Source organism: Stigmatopora nigra, chromosome 13, assembly GCF_051989575.1.
Source record: "Stigmatopora nigra isolate UIUO_SnigA chromosome 13, RoL_Snig_1.1, whole genome shotgun sequence".
Classification (NCBI taxonomy): domain Eukaryota; kingdom Metazoa; phylum Chordata; class Actinopteri; order Syngnathiformes; family Syngnathidae; genus Stigmatopora; species Stigmatopora nigra.
In genome coordinates, this window is record NC_135520.1 from 7560602 (window position 1) to 7577883 (window position 17282).

The following is a 17282-nucleotide window of genomic DNA, read 5'->3' on the forward strand; positions in this document are numbered from 1 at the left end:
GACTTAAATAATAAAGCTTTTGCACTATAGAAGGTGACAATTTTTCAGTCCTGCTTGAGGTTAATTGTGCGTGGGTCCAGCCATGCCCTCTAGTTCTTTCCTCGTAGCGTGTGACAGACAGCGGCGGTAACTGTATTGAAGCAATTGCGGCCCGCTGTGGTAGTTCCTGTGTTGCAAAACCAGTCAGTCGGTCGGCCTCAATTAGCTAAAGGCCAGATGCTTGGTGAAATAAGATTTATTGGCTTACGGTGCTTCAGCTGGAATCCAAATCAAGCACTTTGTAACCTACTGCGGTGAGCACGCGTTCACATCCACGCATGCATGCACACATCCCTCAGACCTAACACACCCACGTGTACTCGTACTCAAACTCAAAGTGCTGCTGCAACATGGTGGATTTTTCCATAAGCATGCTAAGCAAAGGCAACAACCAACAGTATTCCTTGAAACAGAATATAAAGTAGTCCCTAGCTTTAATGCAGAATATTACGATTGTCTATTAAAGACATCTTGTGTGCTTTTCACTTGGTGTAAACTTGCCATACTTGTAATTTTGACCAAACAGTTGAAGCACCAGTGTCCAAATTGGTCCTCAAGGACTGTAGTGGGGGACAGTTTTAATTACAACTGAAGAAGCGTGTTTACAAGTCGGTCTGACTAATTTATCATCTTGGTCTTTTATTTGGTGTAAATTTTCTTTAACTCAGTCATAACCCGGGTCTAAAATTCCCTGAACTTGATTTTCCAACTGATTCCCAACCCTTAAACTCTTGGCTAAGTAGTCCTGTGGAATAGTACAACACTAGTTCTTATGTGAAAAACAACAATACCACAGTGGAAGGCAAGTCTTTTTCACTGAGTCAAACAAGAGCAGGATGACCTTTTAGTAATGATGAATGACTATACAGGTACTACACATCTGGCATGGATGTCAACATGTGTGAGCTGCGAAAAAGAGAGAAATAAATAATAAGCAGATGTTCAGTTCTTCTCGTCTGCTGGATCGAAACACTTTTTGGCAGCTTGCTGTAATAGCGCCTTAAAGCCAGTGTGCCGTGTCGTCCTCCACAATTACTGCTTGTATCTTCCCCATTTTAGTCTATTGTTTATCTCCATCATTTCTCTGCTATTTTATCCTCACTCTCTTATCCCCTGCTTGCTTTGTCTCATCCCGACTCCTCCGACTACGTCGTCCCAGCAGGCAGATGTCGAATCGACGTCAGCCTCGGTTCACCCATTTATTGAAGAAATGATGGAATGCGAGCAGGCCGACACTTATCATTCCTTATGGACTATATAAGCTACACAAATCTCCCCTTCAGTACACACAAGTTTCAACCAGCTAGTCTTCCTAGTGGTCTCACGACAGGGAAAGAACATTAAACATGCATGCATGATCAATTAAAAGTGGTCAGATTTGATTGCCAATATTGGTAGAGTTATTAGTTTGACCCCTCATGTTATACAATAGGGGGGAACTATACTACAAGACAAAGGATATTTGTGTATCGGATTCTCCTTGAAGCATTCCAATGCAAAAACAGATGCCTTCAATTTTGGCAAGAACAATGGCTTCCAGTTTGAAATAATGATTTTTATATAGCTTTCCTCATTTCTGCTGTTAATGACAAAAGATGTTGAATCCATTTTTAGTGGAAGGCTATGATCACTCCCAAATCAAATGGATTGGACATCTTTCACCGTCAAGGGCAGATCATGGGAAGCAGGTAACCTGTAGAGCCTCATTAATAGAGTATTAATATTTGTCAATCTACACAGCAGATAATATAATAGGTAAACTAAATATTATACGTTTTACAATTAAAAATCCTGATTAAAATTTAACTCTATGAAAAATCCCCCAAGTCAGATGAATTGGACATATGGGGGAAAATATTGACACATATGCTGTATGTTAGCCTGTGGACTATTTGGAAAAGTTTGCTTATTTTGAAATCATCTGAGTTGAGTTCACTAACAATAAATAGAACTTGTATTTGAATTTTTTGTTGCGCCTTGTATTGGAGGAAATACGATTCTCTAATCTCTTTAACGCTGTTGATATTCACCGGTTTGGAAAGATGCTGTCTTATCCAACATTTTTTTAATCAAAAGTGAGAGTTATTATTCCTTTCAAGGCGGATTGATGGGTGCACTGAGTGCATTGGCTCCCATCAGATTATCCCTAATGAAGTGTTTTGCAGCATCTGGCAAAGATTGCGTATATAAACATGCAAGCCCACCGGGATGAGCCGTTGTTCTTCCCCTCACGTCGTCGCCATCTTATCGACGACAAATCGTCAGAAAGCACTTAAAAGGGAGACGCTGACGGCACCATCCATTTCACCTTATTTTTTTAATCTCTGTGCAAGGCGTGGTGATGATGTATTGCAACCATCAACTTGTACTGCCTTTGTCTTCTTATACAGGTTTTGGATATGCAGACCACATCAGTTCACATCTGCTTTGACGGATGGTTCCGACCTTCCAGTTAGAAGTTTTTGCATGTTGTCCCTGGGGGTTGTGTGGCTTTTTCCTGAGTATTCTGCTTTTCTAATCACATCCCAAAACATGCATGGTAGTATAAGTGGGGGCATGTATGGTTGTACGTGTTCTTGTGTCCTGTGATTGGCTGGCGACCAATTCAAGGTGTTTCCAGCCTGGTGCTCATAGTTGGCTTGCATAGGCTCCAGCACCCCAGCGACTCGTATGAAGATAAGCAGTATGGAAAAGGAATCAATGAATATTGTCAAAATCTGAACCTTAATCTAGCAATGGCCCGTGTGTGCCTTTCATGATAAAACGTGGCCTTGAGTACCAAAGTTTAAATCCAAGTTCCTCAAGTCGTTACCAAGCGAGTAGATTACATTTTAGTCAACTTTTCCCATTAAAAGTCGTCAGCAGATAAGACGTGAGTGGCCTGATCAACAGCGGCATGTGTCGGAAAGCCGGCCCCCAAAAACAAACAAAAAAAGGCAACGATGGTCTGCTTGTTGTGATATAATTAATGGCCCTGTTGCTGGCTCGGTCTCCCCCTTGCGTCTCTTCTGCGGGGGACTGGAGAAGCTATTGTCCACCGTCTTTCCGCAACACAAATCATTGCATTAATTCTGGCCGTGTCTTCACCCCCGGCTCGTCCCCTGTTCCCGCTCGGGGTGAAGGTTTGTCTTGATTAGGCGACTCCGTCGGTCGCCTCTTTTATCACTGAAATGAAAGCCGGCCGGTCGGTATCTCCGTTGCCTTTCCTCCCGTTTGCTCTTTATTGTTCTTGAGCTGGTGTTTACGGAATAATCTTGGCTCCTTGGCTTGTGCGCTTCTTCCCATCTCGTCCTCGTCTGCCTTTTTAAGCGCTTAATCAAGCCGTCGCCTGGCAAATGGTGCTCGCTCGGAAAGCCGGACGCCTCTCGAGGCTGCTGGGATTTGGGGTCTTTCCGAGTCCACGCTTTGATTGAACAAGTTGGTGGGGTAGCATGGGCTAGTCTAGATGAGGATGATTCTCATTTTAAATAACCTTCATCTATTTACACTTCAACATTGAGGAATAGAAAAATATAAATAAATGGATGCTACTTTCCGTGTTTTTGTTGGATTTTCACGATTGGTTATGGATTTTTTAATATTCTTTCTTCCATTAATCTTAGTTTAATTGGATTATTAAAAAAAAATCCCAATTTTTCATGTCCCCATGCACAAACTACGGCAAGACACTGAAAAAATTGCCATCGAGTCCCTTACAGTAAGTAGCCTTTTTGTCGGAAAACTGACTATATCTCTGCAAAGATTACTTGGAAACTCTTCCATTATTTACTGAATGTTTCAACAAAACAAATCTGCCCTAGATTAAACATTAATGTCAAGCGCAAAAAAATAATCTCCAGCACGTTGATAAAACATAAAGAATCGCATTCCTCTATCCAAAACAAAAACATTTGTCCATGTCCAAATAAATCGATTTCACGTCTCGTTACTCAACCTATAGTAGTGAATATGGTGTTGATGGTTGACCCCTAAAAAAAGGTTATTTTCTATTTTGTGCGTGTGTTTGTGCATTTGCTACTCATTTGTGAATGCTCGGGATTATGTTGATGAATAATACATATGCTTGTGTACGTTTAGCCCGGAGAGCAAGTTCATGCGGCGAATCACTGCTGTCACTCATGGAGATAACATAGAGTCCTTTCGCCATGGGCGCGCATACGTGTGCATGTGCACACCTTAAGGTGTGTGTTGCATGACCAGGACAGCCTGTGGTCATGCGTGCTGATGAAAAATGTGCAGTGCCGTCGACTGTACTAGCATATTACTTGATACTTATCTCATGCTGGTGTGCGCAGTGTGACTGTGATCCACATAATAGCGAACGTGTTGGCCAGTCGACGGTAAATTATCCCATATAATTTAATACGCTGACTGCATAGACTAATAGGTCTTTGGACTTTGCATTTGAAATATTCTCGTGGTGATCTTCCACACACTGTTGGAGGTTAAGCTAGTCTTATCAAATATGACTTTAAATTAAATATACTGTATTCAATTATTAAAAGAAAACGTGTTCAAGATGAATGCCAAATGTATTTGAATAACTTCAACTGTATTCTATCCACCTGTACTAAAAAAAATCTACTGCAAATGAACAGTACTAGATTGCAAAATGGTATATATGTATTCATATATTAATGCTTTTTCTATGTAATAGTGTTGCTTTTGTTGCAAATGTTTGTATTGGAGTGTACCTTCAATGGCGAACGGCTTGCCCACAGTGAGCAGCTTACACTCCGCATCGATGGACACTTCGAAGTCCAACAGGGCTTTGTCCATGATGAAAGCATCCAGAGTAGGAGGATCTGTCCTTCACCACCAACACACACACATGCACACACACAAATACACACATATGCGTTAGTGAATTAGAATTTATCCCTCAAAATATTCTTAAATTTCAATTTTTTATCAGATATATTCCCAAATTTCGAAATAAGAATTGAAATAAAGCCCCACCCACCAAAAAAAGCAACCTAATACATTTCAGTCCATGTCGAAGGAGTCTCTTTCTTCACTAAGACACACACAAACCCAGACAAAGCCTCATGATATGAGTTTGACAGAGCATATCAAAACACAGCTGCACTAAAGCGTGAATAGAAAGTGGTTGGCGCCATTCAGTGCATCCTAGTGTAAACACATATATCATTTAGCTAAGCCGACAGCCACTGTGGCAGGCCGATAAGACGTTGGACACACTTGCCAAAGACTCTTCTTCTTCTTCCGTGGCGCTATTGATCCGCATGAACCTAATTGACCTCTAATTACAGAGTGCTCCTCTTAGTTGCCGAACAACGGCCAGCTTCAGATAAGTGCCGGCGCAACAAAATAGATTTCAAGCGTCTAAAGGCATTGGAGACGCCAGTTACGAAAAAACAATTTTCGGAAAGTATAACAACATGGAAGCCACGTTTACTTTTCATATAAACCCATTAGTAATCACTTTTTGTGTGTCTGCGGGATTACGGCAAGTCTACAAAATCCGTTTCAGAACCATAAAATACGTGAGCGGAAAAAAAACAAACATGACTTAAAGAGAAAATCACATCGTTATATTCATAACTGCTCAAGCATATCTAACATCTCACCTCTAATGTATTCCTCTCCATATAACTACTTTTTTTAATCTAATATATAGTGTCGAAGAATATTAATGGTAATGGACTTTAGTCCTTCTTGTTTACAATGAATCCCCGTTCCTCGCCTGTACTTTTGTTGAAGAATACATCCCAAGAGAGATATGCAAGTAAGAAAAGAGAATTAGCTTGAAAAAAAAGAACTGAATTGAACCACAGATTGGAACAATGCCCTTACACTGATTATTATGGAGATAGTGAGGCGACACACCAATGAATAAACTAATGGCTGTTTGAAAGCTAAAAAAATGTTTCTCTCAACATTCCTCTTTTAACTTTTTCCAAAAGCAGAACATTAAAAACTATGATTTGGTTGACATCTCATTTTCCTTGTGGTCTGCTGGATTCAAGTTTAGTTCACTCAAGAATTCAAGTATTGCTCACTTGGTGGGAGAGAGTGCCACTATAGGTGGTCTGATTCCTGTCAAAATGTCTCAACCCAATGACAGCACTTTGCATGGCAGCCATCTATTGGTGCATGAAGGTTACATCAAAGTTTTCTCTTTTTAAAATCATAGCTTGTCTAAATGGGAAGTTTTTATTTGAGTTTTTTTTTTTACAATGTACTAAAAATCTACAGATGAGGGATGAAATATCACTTGAACACTTAAGTGAGAACTATCACAAATTATTCTCCTACTTCTAGATAAACACAGAGAAAGAAGACAGGAGGAAGAATAAAGAAAAAAAAGGATATATTGGCAATTCAAAAAGCGCAACCAGTCATTTCTATCACCGTTGAAGTTTGGCAATGTTTACTGCCTGACAAAGGGTGACTTTCCAGAGTTGTTTTGGGGATTTTTTTGCTGTGTGAGCAGTGGAGGAGGTTTTTATTGTTTAGAGGGCTGTCAGCCACTAAGAAACATAGGGTGTGGTTTAGTGGGGGGCTTCTTCAGGGACATAAACATAGTGAAGATTCCCCCTACGCCACCTGGGTGGTGTGTACGCTTGACTGGAGGAAGGAAGCCTTTGTGTGTTGTTTTTTTCTGAGCGTACACGAGCGTGTTTGATGGGAGTGTTAAGGTCCCGGAACTTGCTGCCCAGAAAGATCTGCTGGGCTGTCACACTATTGTCTTTTTTGATCTTTTTCATCTCAGTTTTCCACTCACGTGCCATGAGATGGCTCGGCTAACTCTTTGATTTTTCTTGCCTGGGCGACGCTTTTGATTGAGTTGGTTGAAGCTGGCACTTATTTATTGCTATTGACGGTAGTAGACATCTATTTGAAGTGATAAAAAAAAAAATTGCAGATGAAATGAGCTCAGATGAAGATAACCTGATTTATATTGCATCTAAGATGATTAGTCAAATCAAAATAATTGTTTGTTGAGTTATGGAATGGCAGAAATTTCTTTTGCCTGTAATCTTTCCTTTGTGATGACATTTTCAGCAAAAAATAAATACATACAAAAATTAACTCATCATCTTCCAAGAAATAAGGTAATTTGTACAAGTAGGAATTATTGGTGGTTTTACTACACTGGGGAAAAAGATGTGTGATAAGAGTAAAGTAAAACAAATTAATGTTTTTCTAATCCCAAAAAGTCCAGACTTTTTGCAGCTAAGAGTCTTTGTAGGGTTAGCTTTCTCAAGTTAACCTTTAGTTAATTGCTTTTGTTTTTTCTTTCCTACCACTCTGTCTCCAGGTCTGTTATCATTCCTGAACGGGCCTCCCAATTAATGCAGTAAACCTCAAATAATTTAATTTAACCATTTCAGTGAACTGTGCGATAACCTTTTTTTTTTGCTTGAGTAAAAGTAAAAGCTTCTAAGTTTATTATTTGTCACACACACACTAAGCTCATCCTGTCATGACAAATCCGATCGTCGTGTCCTTCTCCCACATCAAGGTTATTTGTGTTTGCCACTTTTTCTTCTTCTATTTGAAGCAATCAGAGGGCTAATCTCTACGCAACCTTGTTATTGTGTGTGTGTGTGTGTTTTCATTTTGAATAGAGGGCAAACTTTGTACAAGGTTTGTATGCGTTCCGTTTTTGAAAGAAAAGATTTCCATTAAGGATGTCTGACATTGTCTGCTTTAAGATTCGTTTGTTTACAGGCTTTAAAAAAAGGGAAAGAATATTGAATAGTTATGCATAAGAAAAATGATCTGACAACTTCATACTCATAAATCTTCACAACAGCCCAATTTAGGAATGAATTGACAGGTGAGAGTTATTGGTCATGCTAGTCAAACTAACTAGTATGATTAACTAGTTAGTATGATTCACCTCTTTTTGTATTATACTTTGTAAACAAGTTTGTGTTGATCTTGAGTTAATATATACTTATAAAAAAGGGATTTTCAGGTCTGGTGCACTTAACAAGCTCAAGACTATGTTTGTTTTAGTACCATTTTAACATGTAAAAGTTTATTGGTCTGTCTATAAAAGAGGTTGAAAATGTGGTTAGTCTTGAATAATAAAATGCCATTAAGCTTAAATCCTTTACTAGGTCCCCCTATAAATCTAATTAAAAGAATCTTAAAAAAGGTTTGAGTAAAGTTTGTTTAAAACAAGCAAAAGAGGAAAACAACACCTGAAATCTGAATCAATTTAACACTAATAGATTTAAGTTATTGTTCAATCCAATACACTTGCTTTATTGGTCTGCTCAAATACTTTTTTGTTGGCCTAATTGACAGGTTTAAAATATACGTCAATAGAAGCAAGCGACTTTATAAAAAAAAAGCGTCCATTTATTGGCCAGCCTAAATCAAACACATTATAAATGGAATAATGAAATCTTACTTTAGCATGTGCACACCATCAGGAGTGGTGGGCTGGTTGAAGCGTCGCATGTAGTCATGCATCTCAGGGAAGCTCTTCTTCATATAATCCTCGGCACTGCTCTCTCGTACCGTGCCAAATCGGAAGCCAAGCGAGGGATGGTGCAGCTGCATGAGACAAAAAACATTGGTCAGAAAAAAGGAGGTGGAAGTGGGCAAAGAAAGTTGTTATACACAGCACATTATTTTTGTTGCATTCGGGCTTAATACTTACAATTGAATCACAGGTCAGTTGTCAATGAGGCAATTTTTTTTTTTTTTTATTGGTCCATTTAATACAGTCACAAGCTGGTTTGTGTTTTTGGTCAGTCTAATTCATTTTTACTTGTTATGGTTGAATATTTGGTTGATTAAAAAAAAATTAACATGTTTGAGTACTAGACGTGTACAATCCGACAAACCCGTTCAAGTTATTAGTTGGTCCAATACACTTATGAACTAGTTGAAGTTTTTGGTTGATTTGATAAATGTACAAACAAGTTTAAAATGTGTCTTGCCCCAAAACATTAAGCCATACCTTGTCGTCATGGATTCCCGACACCTGCTCAAATGTCTTTTCGCCGACCATAACGGCGGCCAGGTTCGCCGTGTAGCTAGAGAGCACCAGGAGGCAAAAAATGGCCCATAGGTTCATCAGGAAGCGACCTGTCCAGCATTTCGGGGTCTGAAATGGACAGACAGCAAAAAAAAAACCTGTGATTTTTGTTAGAATAACAAGTCAAAGTTAGTCATTGGATACCAAAAAATATACTTTCAGATTGTATGAAGTGTCCAGAAAGAAAGTCAGGAGAATGTTTTTCTTGGCCACTACTTTGGAGTCAAAGAACATTTATGTAAATCCGGCAGCCTTCCAGGTATTGACACAAAAAATCAGTTCCATACTTAAACCTCTCTATCCTTTGTACAAATCCCACATTATGAGCCAATTAAGTTAATTGAAAAAAGATGGCCTAGAGTATAAAAGAAAATCCAACAAAGGGGAACTGTTTGGAAGGCACCTCTGAAAAACATCTCTCCATGAAATTGTCTGCCTGGAGGATGGAACCTCCTTTCCGCCCCACTCCAACCTCGTGAAATCCAATAATTTATTCCAACAATTAAAACCCTCCCACCCCCGCGTAAGGGAAGCTGGGACAACTTGCTCTCTCGTTGTAAAGGCTGCACACCTCACCGTAAACCTGGGTCGTAACCACTTATTACAAGGTGAAATGGTATGAAATGACTTTGAACAGCACAATATCCTCAAAAGGTCGCCTTATTGTGGTCATGTAACAACAAAAGTCACCTTATCTTAAAGTAGACATGTTTGTTTTTTTGTGTTTCTTAGGCTACCTTTCAGCAAAAGCCATCCAGTGTATTTTATTTTTGTACTTCTGTTTATATCTAACGTGTAAAGTTCTCATGAATAAATGGAGAGAGAAGCTTTTTGCAAGATTTACTTGACACCAACCTTTGATATCAAATGACTCGATTACCAAACAAATAAAAAAAATAAGTGTACTAAAAACATCACGAAAGGTGATAAAATAGCTAAAGATGTGATGAAAAATCCATAGCAACCACCGCAAATAGTCATCATCACTCTCAATGCGCAGTTATATCTGAATCATTGTGACAAGATACTCCAAAATATATCTTTAAATTGTGTTCTCAATGTTTCCCATGGGTCCGTCTGCGAAAAGCTGCTCAAACAAAACCTGAGGATGGAAACCTTCAAGTACTTGTACTCTACAGTAAATTACAACAGTCATTAATTGGAGGTAAAAACATGCCCGGCTCCTTTTTCAATGATGTTGTCAGCTTAGAGAGTGATTATTTTGCTTTGACGTAGCGTGAAAGATGCTCCCGCAAGGTCATTTTCACGGTTGGCAAGATTACTAAGGAGGCAAATCTGTTTAACCACAAAGATCAAAGTTGCAACCTTTCAATTAGGCGAAGGTCTTCTTAATAACTTGCCCTCTGTTCTCACTTATCCCCGATTCATTGGCAAGGCTCTCTCTTGGGGCCGTGAGTGGGGAAAGTGGGGGGTGGATGGTGTCTTTATTTGTTGATGGCCTGCCAACTCATGGCGAGATGTACAAGGGAATGACATTGATGTTGCATATTTGGATTTGTGAACATGTGTGTATATTGGCTGGCGTATGCTTTCAAATCAGATGTAAAGTGGAGAGAGGATCAAAATGACCTTGTGCTACTGGAGGTTCAACAATAAAGCTGGCAGGAAGAGACTGTCAAGATTTGAAAACAAATTATCTGGTTATCCGGCTATTTTCCAGGTCTTACCCTCCTCGGCTCCTTTGGGAAAGAGGTCTCGGGAGGATATTGAAGGGTTTTAAGAAGAGACTGCTAGGTTGACATGATTAATATTGACAAAATTGAAAGTAGGTGAGAGGTGTTACAATACAGAACAACTGAGATTTCCCTCCAGAGCACCGTAGGCTAGAGTGTCAATGTCTTCTTTTGCCGTGGGCCACATTGTGTTTAGGGTTTCCTTCACAGTGACATTTTGTTAGCCAATCCATATAAATCCAGCACTGACTAATAATCTAATTTTCCAATAACTTTTTAAATAGCAAAAATGGGAGAGTGTAAATGTATTCTATTTTCAGAATGTTTTAAAAATTATTATATAAATGTTCTTAATTTATTTTTTCATAACTATTCATTTCCATCTCTTATTTATTTATATTTTTTATTTAAAAAGAAAAGGAGGTGGCAATAATTCCCTTTGTATTTCTAATCTGTTTTATAATTATAAAGTGAAATATTTTTGTAGCTCTTGATCTTCCAATTGAAGACTACAGAAATGTTATTATAATAGAAAATACAGGACTTTTCTTTGCCCAACTTTACTTGTTGGATAGAATTTAAAATGGCAGGAAACTATATTACGCTATGAACTTAAATAATGCATTTTATTTGCCTCCACTTCTATACAGGGGAAGAAGTTTTGAGTGGATCTTGAGACTGACAGACTCAATCTCTTTGGTGAGTTTTCCACCAGTTGCAAACTCCCAAAACATTTAACCATGGAAGTGACCTTTCTCAAAACAACCTTTCTAGCTCAAAGGGTGGTAGCAGGGCATCAGCTACAAATTGGACACACCATGAATACCTCAGGCAAAATTTTGTTTTCAACAACTGGTGTGGCTGTGAATGTATTACAATCGGTAAATCAACACAGCACCAAGTCCAAGTGTGCCTGAAGATCTTCTTCTTTTTTCAGATTCCCTGAGGAATTTCTGACACAAGACTTGGCCACTTCATAAAAGGCAGTCACATTTGATAGTCAGCCCTAGGCCAATCGACCTTTGACGGAATGAAGTATATAAAATTTTTACTTTTTCCACCTTGCACATAAGCACATCGTTTAAGGAACTGCATTGTTTAAATCACTTCAGTCTCAAATCTGTCAGGAAAAATAAAAAGGATACGATTTCTGAAGACATGACGGTAAGAGAAAATCGCTCCGGTCACAAGACCATGACCACTAAAACCTTGGTCAAAGGTTTTAAGGCACTCCACTATTAGGTCGGTTGAGAATGTTTCTCAAAACTGTGAGATTAGGTCAGTTTTGTTTGATATCTTAAAGACACTCCCTTCTGAAGCTTATTCCATTGACCGGTGTCAAACTTTTTGCAACTCACAGAGGACCGACCTCCACTATGTTACCCCCTTCAACTTTATCCATCCCAATCATGTCGGTCATAACTCTTCTAATCTCAGTTGAGACACTTACCCTTGTATTATCCTCCCCATGGCTCCCTATTTCATCACTGCCTACCTTCTAACCTTGCCCTCAATCAATCTTCTCTGCTTCCCAGTTATATTTTGTGTTTTTTTTCACTGCACTGGAAAACCCTCCTAAATCTTCTTCTGAATTACCTTAACTGATTTTATCCTATTACCTTTCCCCCCACACTTTATCCCACCTGTTCTAAACAAAATGCCCATCAGACAAGGAAATAATTGCAATGTTACCTTGGTGGCGACGGTGCGTCCAAACAAGATGGCGTAGCAGAGGTTGAGGGCAGAGGAATAGGAGAACACTCGCACTCTGTTTCGGCCATGGGGAGTCATCCCAAAGGGGCTATTCCACTCGTACAAGGTGAGGAAGAGTGCGGTGAGGTGAAGCGTGACGAAGATTCCCACCCACATGGACCAGTGCAGGGGCCACATGAATGCGCCGATGGGGGCAGCAGTGTCTCGGCTGCGAACCTGGGAGAGTGCCATATTTGTCAAAATAGAAATGGGTCAGACCAAAAAAAACTAAGCAATTTAGTGTTACCCATCTGCTTAGGATACCACTTGGCGCTCATTCGGGTTAATTATTCCAGAGTTTGCAGTGGTTTGTTGTATTTTAGTTTAGGTTATAAAACTTTAAGCGCGCCTGTTATGTCTTGGTGTCAACATATTGTGAAGAATCCCCATAACTTTTTATCATTATGTTTTCCCTCATTCTTTTGAATAAGTCCTTTCTAGCTGAGCCTTTGAGAGTCCTAGAGGTTATCAGTCTGCTGGAATAAAAAAAAATCCAGTTAACGGTGTACCATTTCCTTTCAAAATCCTTAAGGGAGTCATCTTGATATCTTTCTGCATTTTTACCACCAGTCTGAGGTGTCCTTTCGGTGAACACACTAAGCCATAATTAGATTGTAAAAACTGTACACACTTCCTTTTGCAACTTTTGTCTTGCACAGAAGGGTAAGCATAGCTTCCCCCTCTAGCCCCTTCTTTTTTTTTCTTACAGACAGATGAGCTTTTATTCTAAAATGAGCCCCTACTGTCTGATCGTATTATACATCGAAGCGTGTCTGGCGCACAGGGAGATGTTAACAAATCAAACGAACAAAGGCGGTGTGTCTCAGGGCTGTGCTCAGATGTCTTCCTACCGTGTGACTCTTGGAGTCGCAACAGCATTTTAGATACCTGCTGGTTTTTGGAATTTCCATAATTAATAGGCCTGTTATAGAGTGAAAACAATCATTCACGTGCTAGAATAAAACTCTTGTTGCAGGATGAGAGGGGCCAAAAGGTGTAATCAAGGTGTGTGTGTGTTAGTGGACCGTATTCACAGAAATACTAGTACATATATAGAAGTACGGATACTAACTTCGAGCCACTGGGTGAGTGAGAACAAGACAAAAAGCTGACTGAATATGTTAGCTCATTGTCAGGACATGCCCTACATTCCCTGCCATCATTAGGACGACCGAAATAGCACAAATTGAACTAATTATGACCAAGAGCCATTGTACCAGGATGCCAAGACTGGTGGAGTAGAAGGGTGAAGTGAAGTCAATGACTCTGCTCCTGGCTGAGTTGATGGAAAAGGAGGTGACCGCCATGTCGGCCGTGCCGGTCCTCAGGTCACCCACCAGGCCGGTCCAGCGGTCGCCGCCGCTCATTGTCCCGTACTTTCCATCCCCGACGATGTAAAGGTCAAAAGTAAAGCCCATATCCTCAGCCAGCTTTTCCAGTAGGTCAATGCAGTAGCCGTAGCAACACTTGCGCAGGTCTTCTGGAAGGTCTGCAAAGGGAAAACGGTGATGTGAACGGAATTGTGATGAACCTTGGACAGGTAGATTAATGCTGACTCTTGAGTAACACCCTTCTCATACCGAGTCGGTGCCGGTTCAGAGCTGGAGCCAAAATGAGATTTTGATTTGTTGCCATGCTTGCAGCTTGCAAAAATGATCTTTGACAACTTCTATTTTATTGACAGGCAAGAGGGAATGCTCCCATTAGGTCAGTTTTTTCTTTATAGGATAAAGCCAAGGGTTAGTTCATTATCTTTCTAGCATATCAATTTATAATCAATAAAGTCTAATGAACTGAACAGAAAAACAATTTACCGTTGGCTTCCCAGTCTGCCACCGATGCGTTAGGGTTATGCAGTTGGTTGAAGAGTCCTTGTATTACATCCGTCCTGTTGGTCCTAGGGTCCAAGCAGAGCTGTCCTGCTGGACACAGTCCATCTTCGTCCACCTCGCGAGTAAAAACAAAAGGGTGCTCTACTAGTGTCACCACCCGCAGACGGTGGCCTTCTACTGAGAGTCCAGGCCTCCAGCGTCCCCCGGCGTTAAAGTCTCCTTGGTTTCCACCTCCCCTCACCCCAGCACCGAGACCTTGACCCTGGCTGCTGCTGAAGCCTCCTACCAGGCCGTGGACGCTTCCCTCCAACTCCAGTCTGCCTCGGGACCACTGGCCCACTGTAACCCAAGCGGGCTGGCCCAGAGCACCCTTTTTGAGGCTCCAAATGTGAAAGAGTTGTGAGGAAAGCACTCTTGAAAGGCCGGCGTCCACCTGAATTAGTCCTGTGGCACCGGTGAAGGAGGTATTGGGGAAAAACCTGCATGGATAGATAAAAAGTCATATTGTATTTAGTCATGGAAATGCTCAGATTAGCCAAAAATCTGTTATAGTCTTTTATATTCAAAATATTAGCTAGATAAAATGTATTTGGAACACTGGGAATAATAGATGAAATAAGAATTTGAGTTACTAAATCCAACTTAAATATTTACATAGTATATCTAATAGGTTATATTTTTTTGTAGTATAGAGGGGAATATTTAAACAGCTTGATTTTCTTTTGCATTCTGAAAGAGATTCCAGAAAAAAAAAGGAATAAGGATTGGTAAAATGTTTTGGAATAGGAGAGCAGGAGGTGCAAAGTCACAAACACAATATCCACAATTTCCATACTTTTCTGTCATCTTTTTTTAACATGCATATTTATTTTTGCAATCTGCAAAGAATCCAAAATCCTACACAGGAAATACAGTACTTGTTCACTGTCCTGCCAGGAGAATAAACAGCCCGACTTTAACCAAATGATAGGAATGGGAACTGGGAAAGAGGCAATCAAAAGGTTAAAAAGGATATTGCGGAAGGCCACGCTCTGATAGTGGAGCTTCAGCGAGTCATCTCGGTCAGGGGAATTGCATCTTCCGGAAAGTCATAATTAAAAGTTAATGTGGAGCAGTGTGGGGTCGTCTCCGAATTGGAAAATTCGGCTCTAACAAGCCATTGCTATGCGCATCACTCACACGATGCCTTTCACGTGGGTCTCTTTTCCGAGAAAAACATTAAGGACAAGAAATCCGGATATCTTGAAGCATAATGTTAGCTCATGTCTTAGCATTTGACTTGAAGCAGGGTTCCCCTGTGAACCCGACATCCCGATGTTTGATCGGACCTTGATTCATGTTGGGTAACTAAAAACGAACCCGCGGGAAGTTTAAATGTAAGAAAAAAAGCCAGGTTCAGCACCTTGGATAGCTACTCGTGGATTGTCAATGATCTAGGAAGAGAGATTACCTCATCTTTCCTTGTTTTAGACTCTCGCGTCATGGTTTCAACATGGGAATCATTTTGAAGAGAATGTAATCCCTTCCCCATTAAGCATGAGATATGCTTTGTAAAATAAATAAAATGGATTGATCACATGGGTCATTAACTTAGGTTTCCAATCTTTCTCTTTACAAATTCCGCCGGTTCTTTTCTTGCTCTCTGGCATCATTTCTTACATCAACGGTCTAATAATCAATTTATATAATATGACTCTGGCAAAAGCCTTTTTCCAAATGCACCTGATGCCACCCCCATTGCCTACTGCTTATGTTTCCTCATCAGCTGCGTTGACAATAAAAGCGCAAGTGCTTCCCCGGCCTGGGATGCTGAAATCACTCATGGTAATAGCACGGCTGAATCATCATATAACAAAAGGACAGATGATTCATTAAGGCGGCCCACCCGCGGGTCTTGTCTTCGACAACAACAACAACAAAAAAAATTAAATCTCACATTTCTTCAAAGTCCCTTTTCCTCTACTTTATTAAATAGGGCTTTTGATTTGCCCCAGAAGACACCATTCATTGTTGTTATCGTATCATTTAGTAGTCTTTGGAGAATTTTTTTAAAACTTAGTTTTTATGTCGTTTTGAATTAAGTCACAGCTGTCAAACTCAAGGCCTGAGGGCATCAAATGAAAATTCAATAAAATATCTGTTGTTGTGCTCAATGAAAGAGCAGAAACTACAGGAATCTTTAATTTTTCTTGCATATTTTGTTTTTTATCTCATCTCATTTTCTCGCTTTATCCTCATAAGGGTCGCGGGGAGTGCTGGAGCCTATCCCAGTTGACTTTGGGCCAGTGGCAGGGGATACCCTGAATAGTTGGCCATCGAATTGCAGGGCACAAGGAGACAAACAACCATTTGATAACCATTCTGAAAATGTAATAATTGTCGACTAGTTGTGGCAGCTGTTATTGGCAGACAACAAAATCTCAAAAATCGGCGAGCTTTAGTATCTGTTGATACAATATAAAGCCCACCACCCTTTTTTACAAGCCGAACACTAATCACACTTAATCTTAAACTTGCATTTCTTACCACTTTTTGAGATTTAAGCATCATGATGGACGTGCAATCCTTTTTACCCCCCTCTAGTAAGTTTGTGTGCCAAACCTAGAGGCCACATCTGATAGATGAGTGCAAGTGTCAGGGCATGTTGATGAGTTTCCCTGGAGGCATCAGAGAGGGATGGCTTGGTGTCAATAACACCTGGCGAGCCCGTTGCCACGTTCAAGACTGAATGTCAACAAAGCGGTCTTGGTAAGTAATGACTCTATAAAAGAGTCTCCGGAATTCTTCACCCCCCTGGCTCCCCCGCCTCCCCTCCTCTTATCGCTCCATCTTCCTCCGCAGGGAAAGTTTACTCCCCTCAGGGATGATCTCTGACTAAGATTGTTTTGGGGGCTTTTAATCTCTCTTGCGGCAATGTAACCAGTGTCCGGCAAGATGGCAGTG

General features: G+C 40.3%; 1 protein-coding gene across 1 annotated transcript in view; it reads right to left on the reverse strand.

Moving 5' to 3' along the window:
- Positions 1-17282, reverse strand: part of grin3ba (glutamate receptor, ionotropic, N-methyl-D-aspartate 3Ba) — a 68797-nt gene that overhangs the window by 6603 nt on the left and 44912 nt on the right. The window contains exons 3-8 of the mRNA XM_077731795.1: positions 14322-14818; positions 13725-13996; positions 12448-12684; positions 8984-9130; positions 8429-8574; positions 4734-4849 (exon numbers count right to left, since the gene is read on the reverse strand). Of these exons, the coding sequence (XP_077587921.1) occupies positions 4734-4849; positions 8429-8574; positions 8984-9130; positions 12448-12684; positions 13725-13996; positions 14322-14818 (1415 nt within the window). The remainder of the gene's footprint in view (positions 1-4733; positions 4850-8428; positions 8575-8983; positions 9131-12447; positions 12685-13724; positions 13997-14321; positions 14819-17282) is intronic.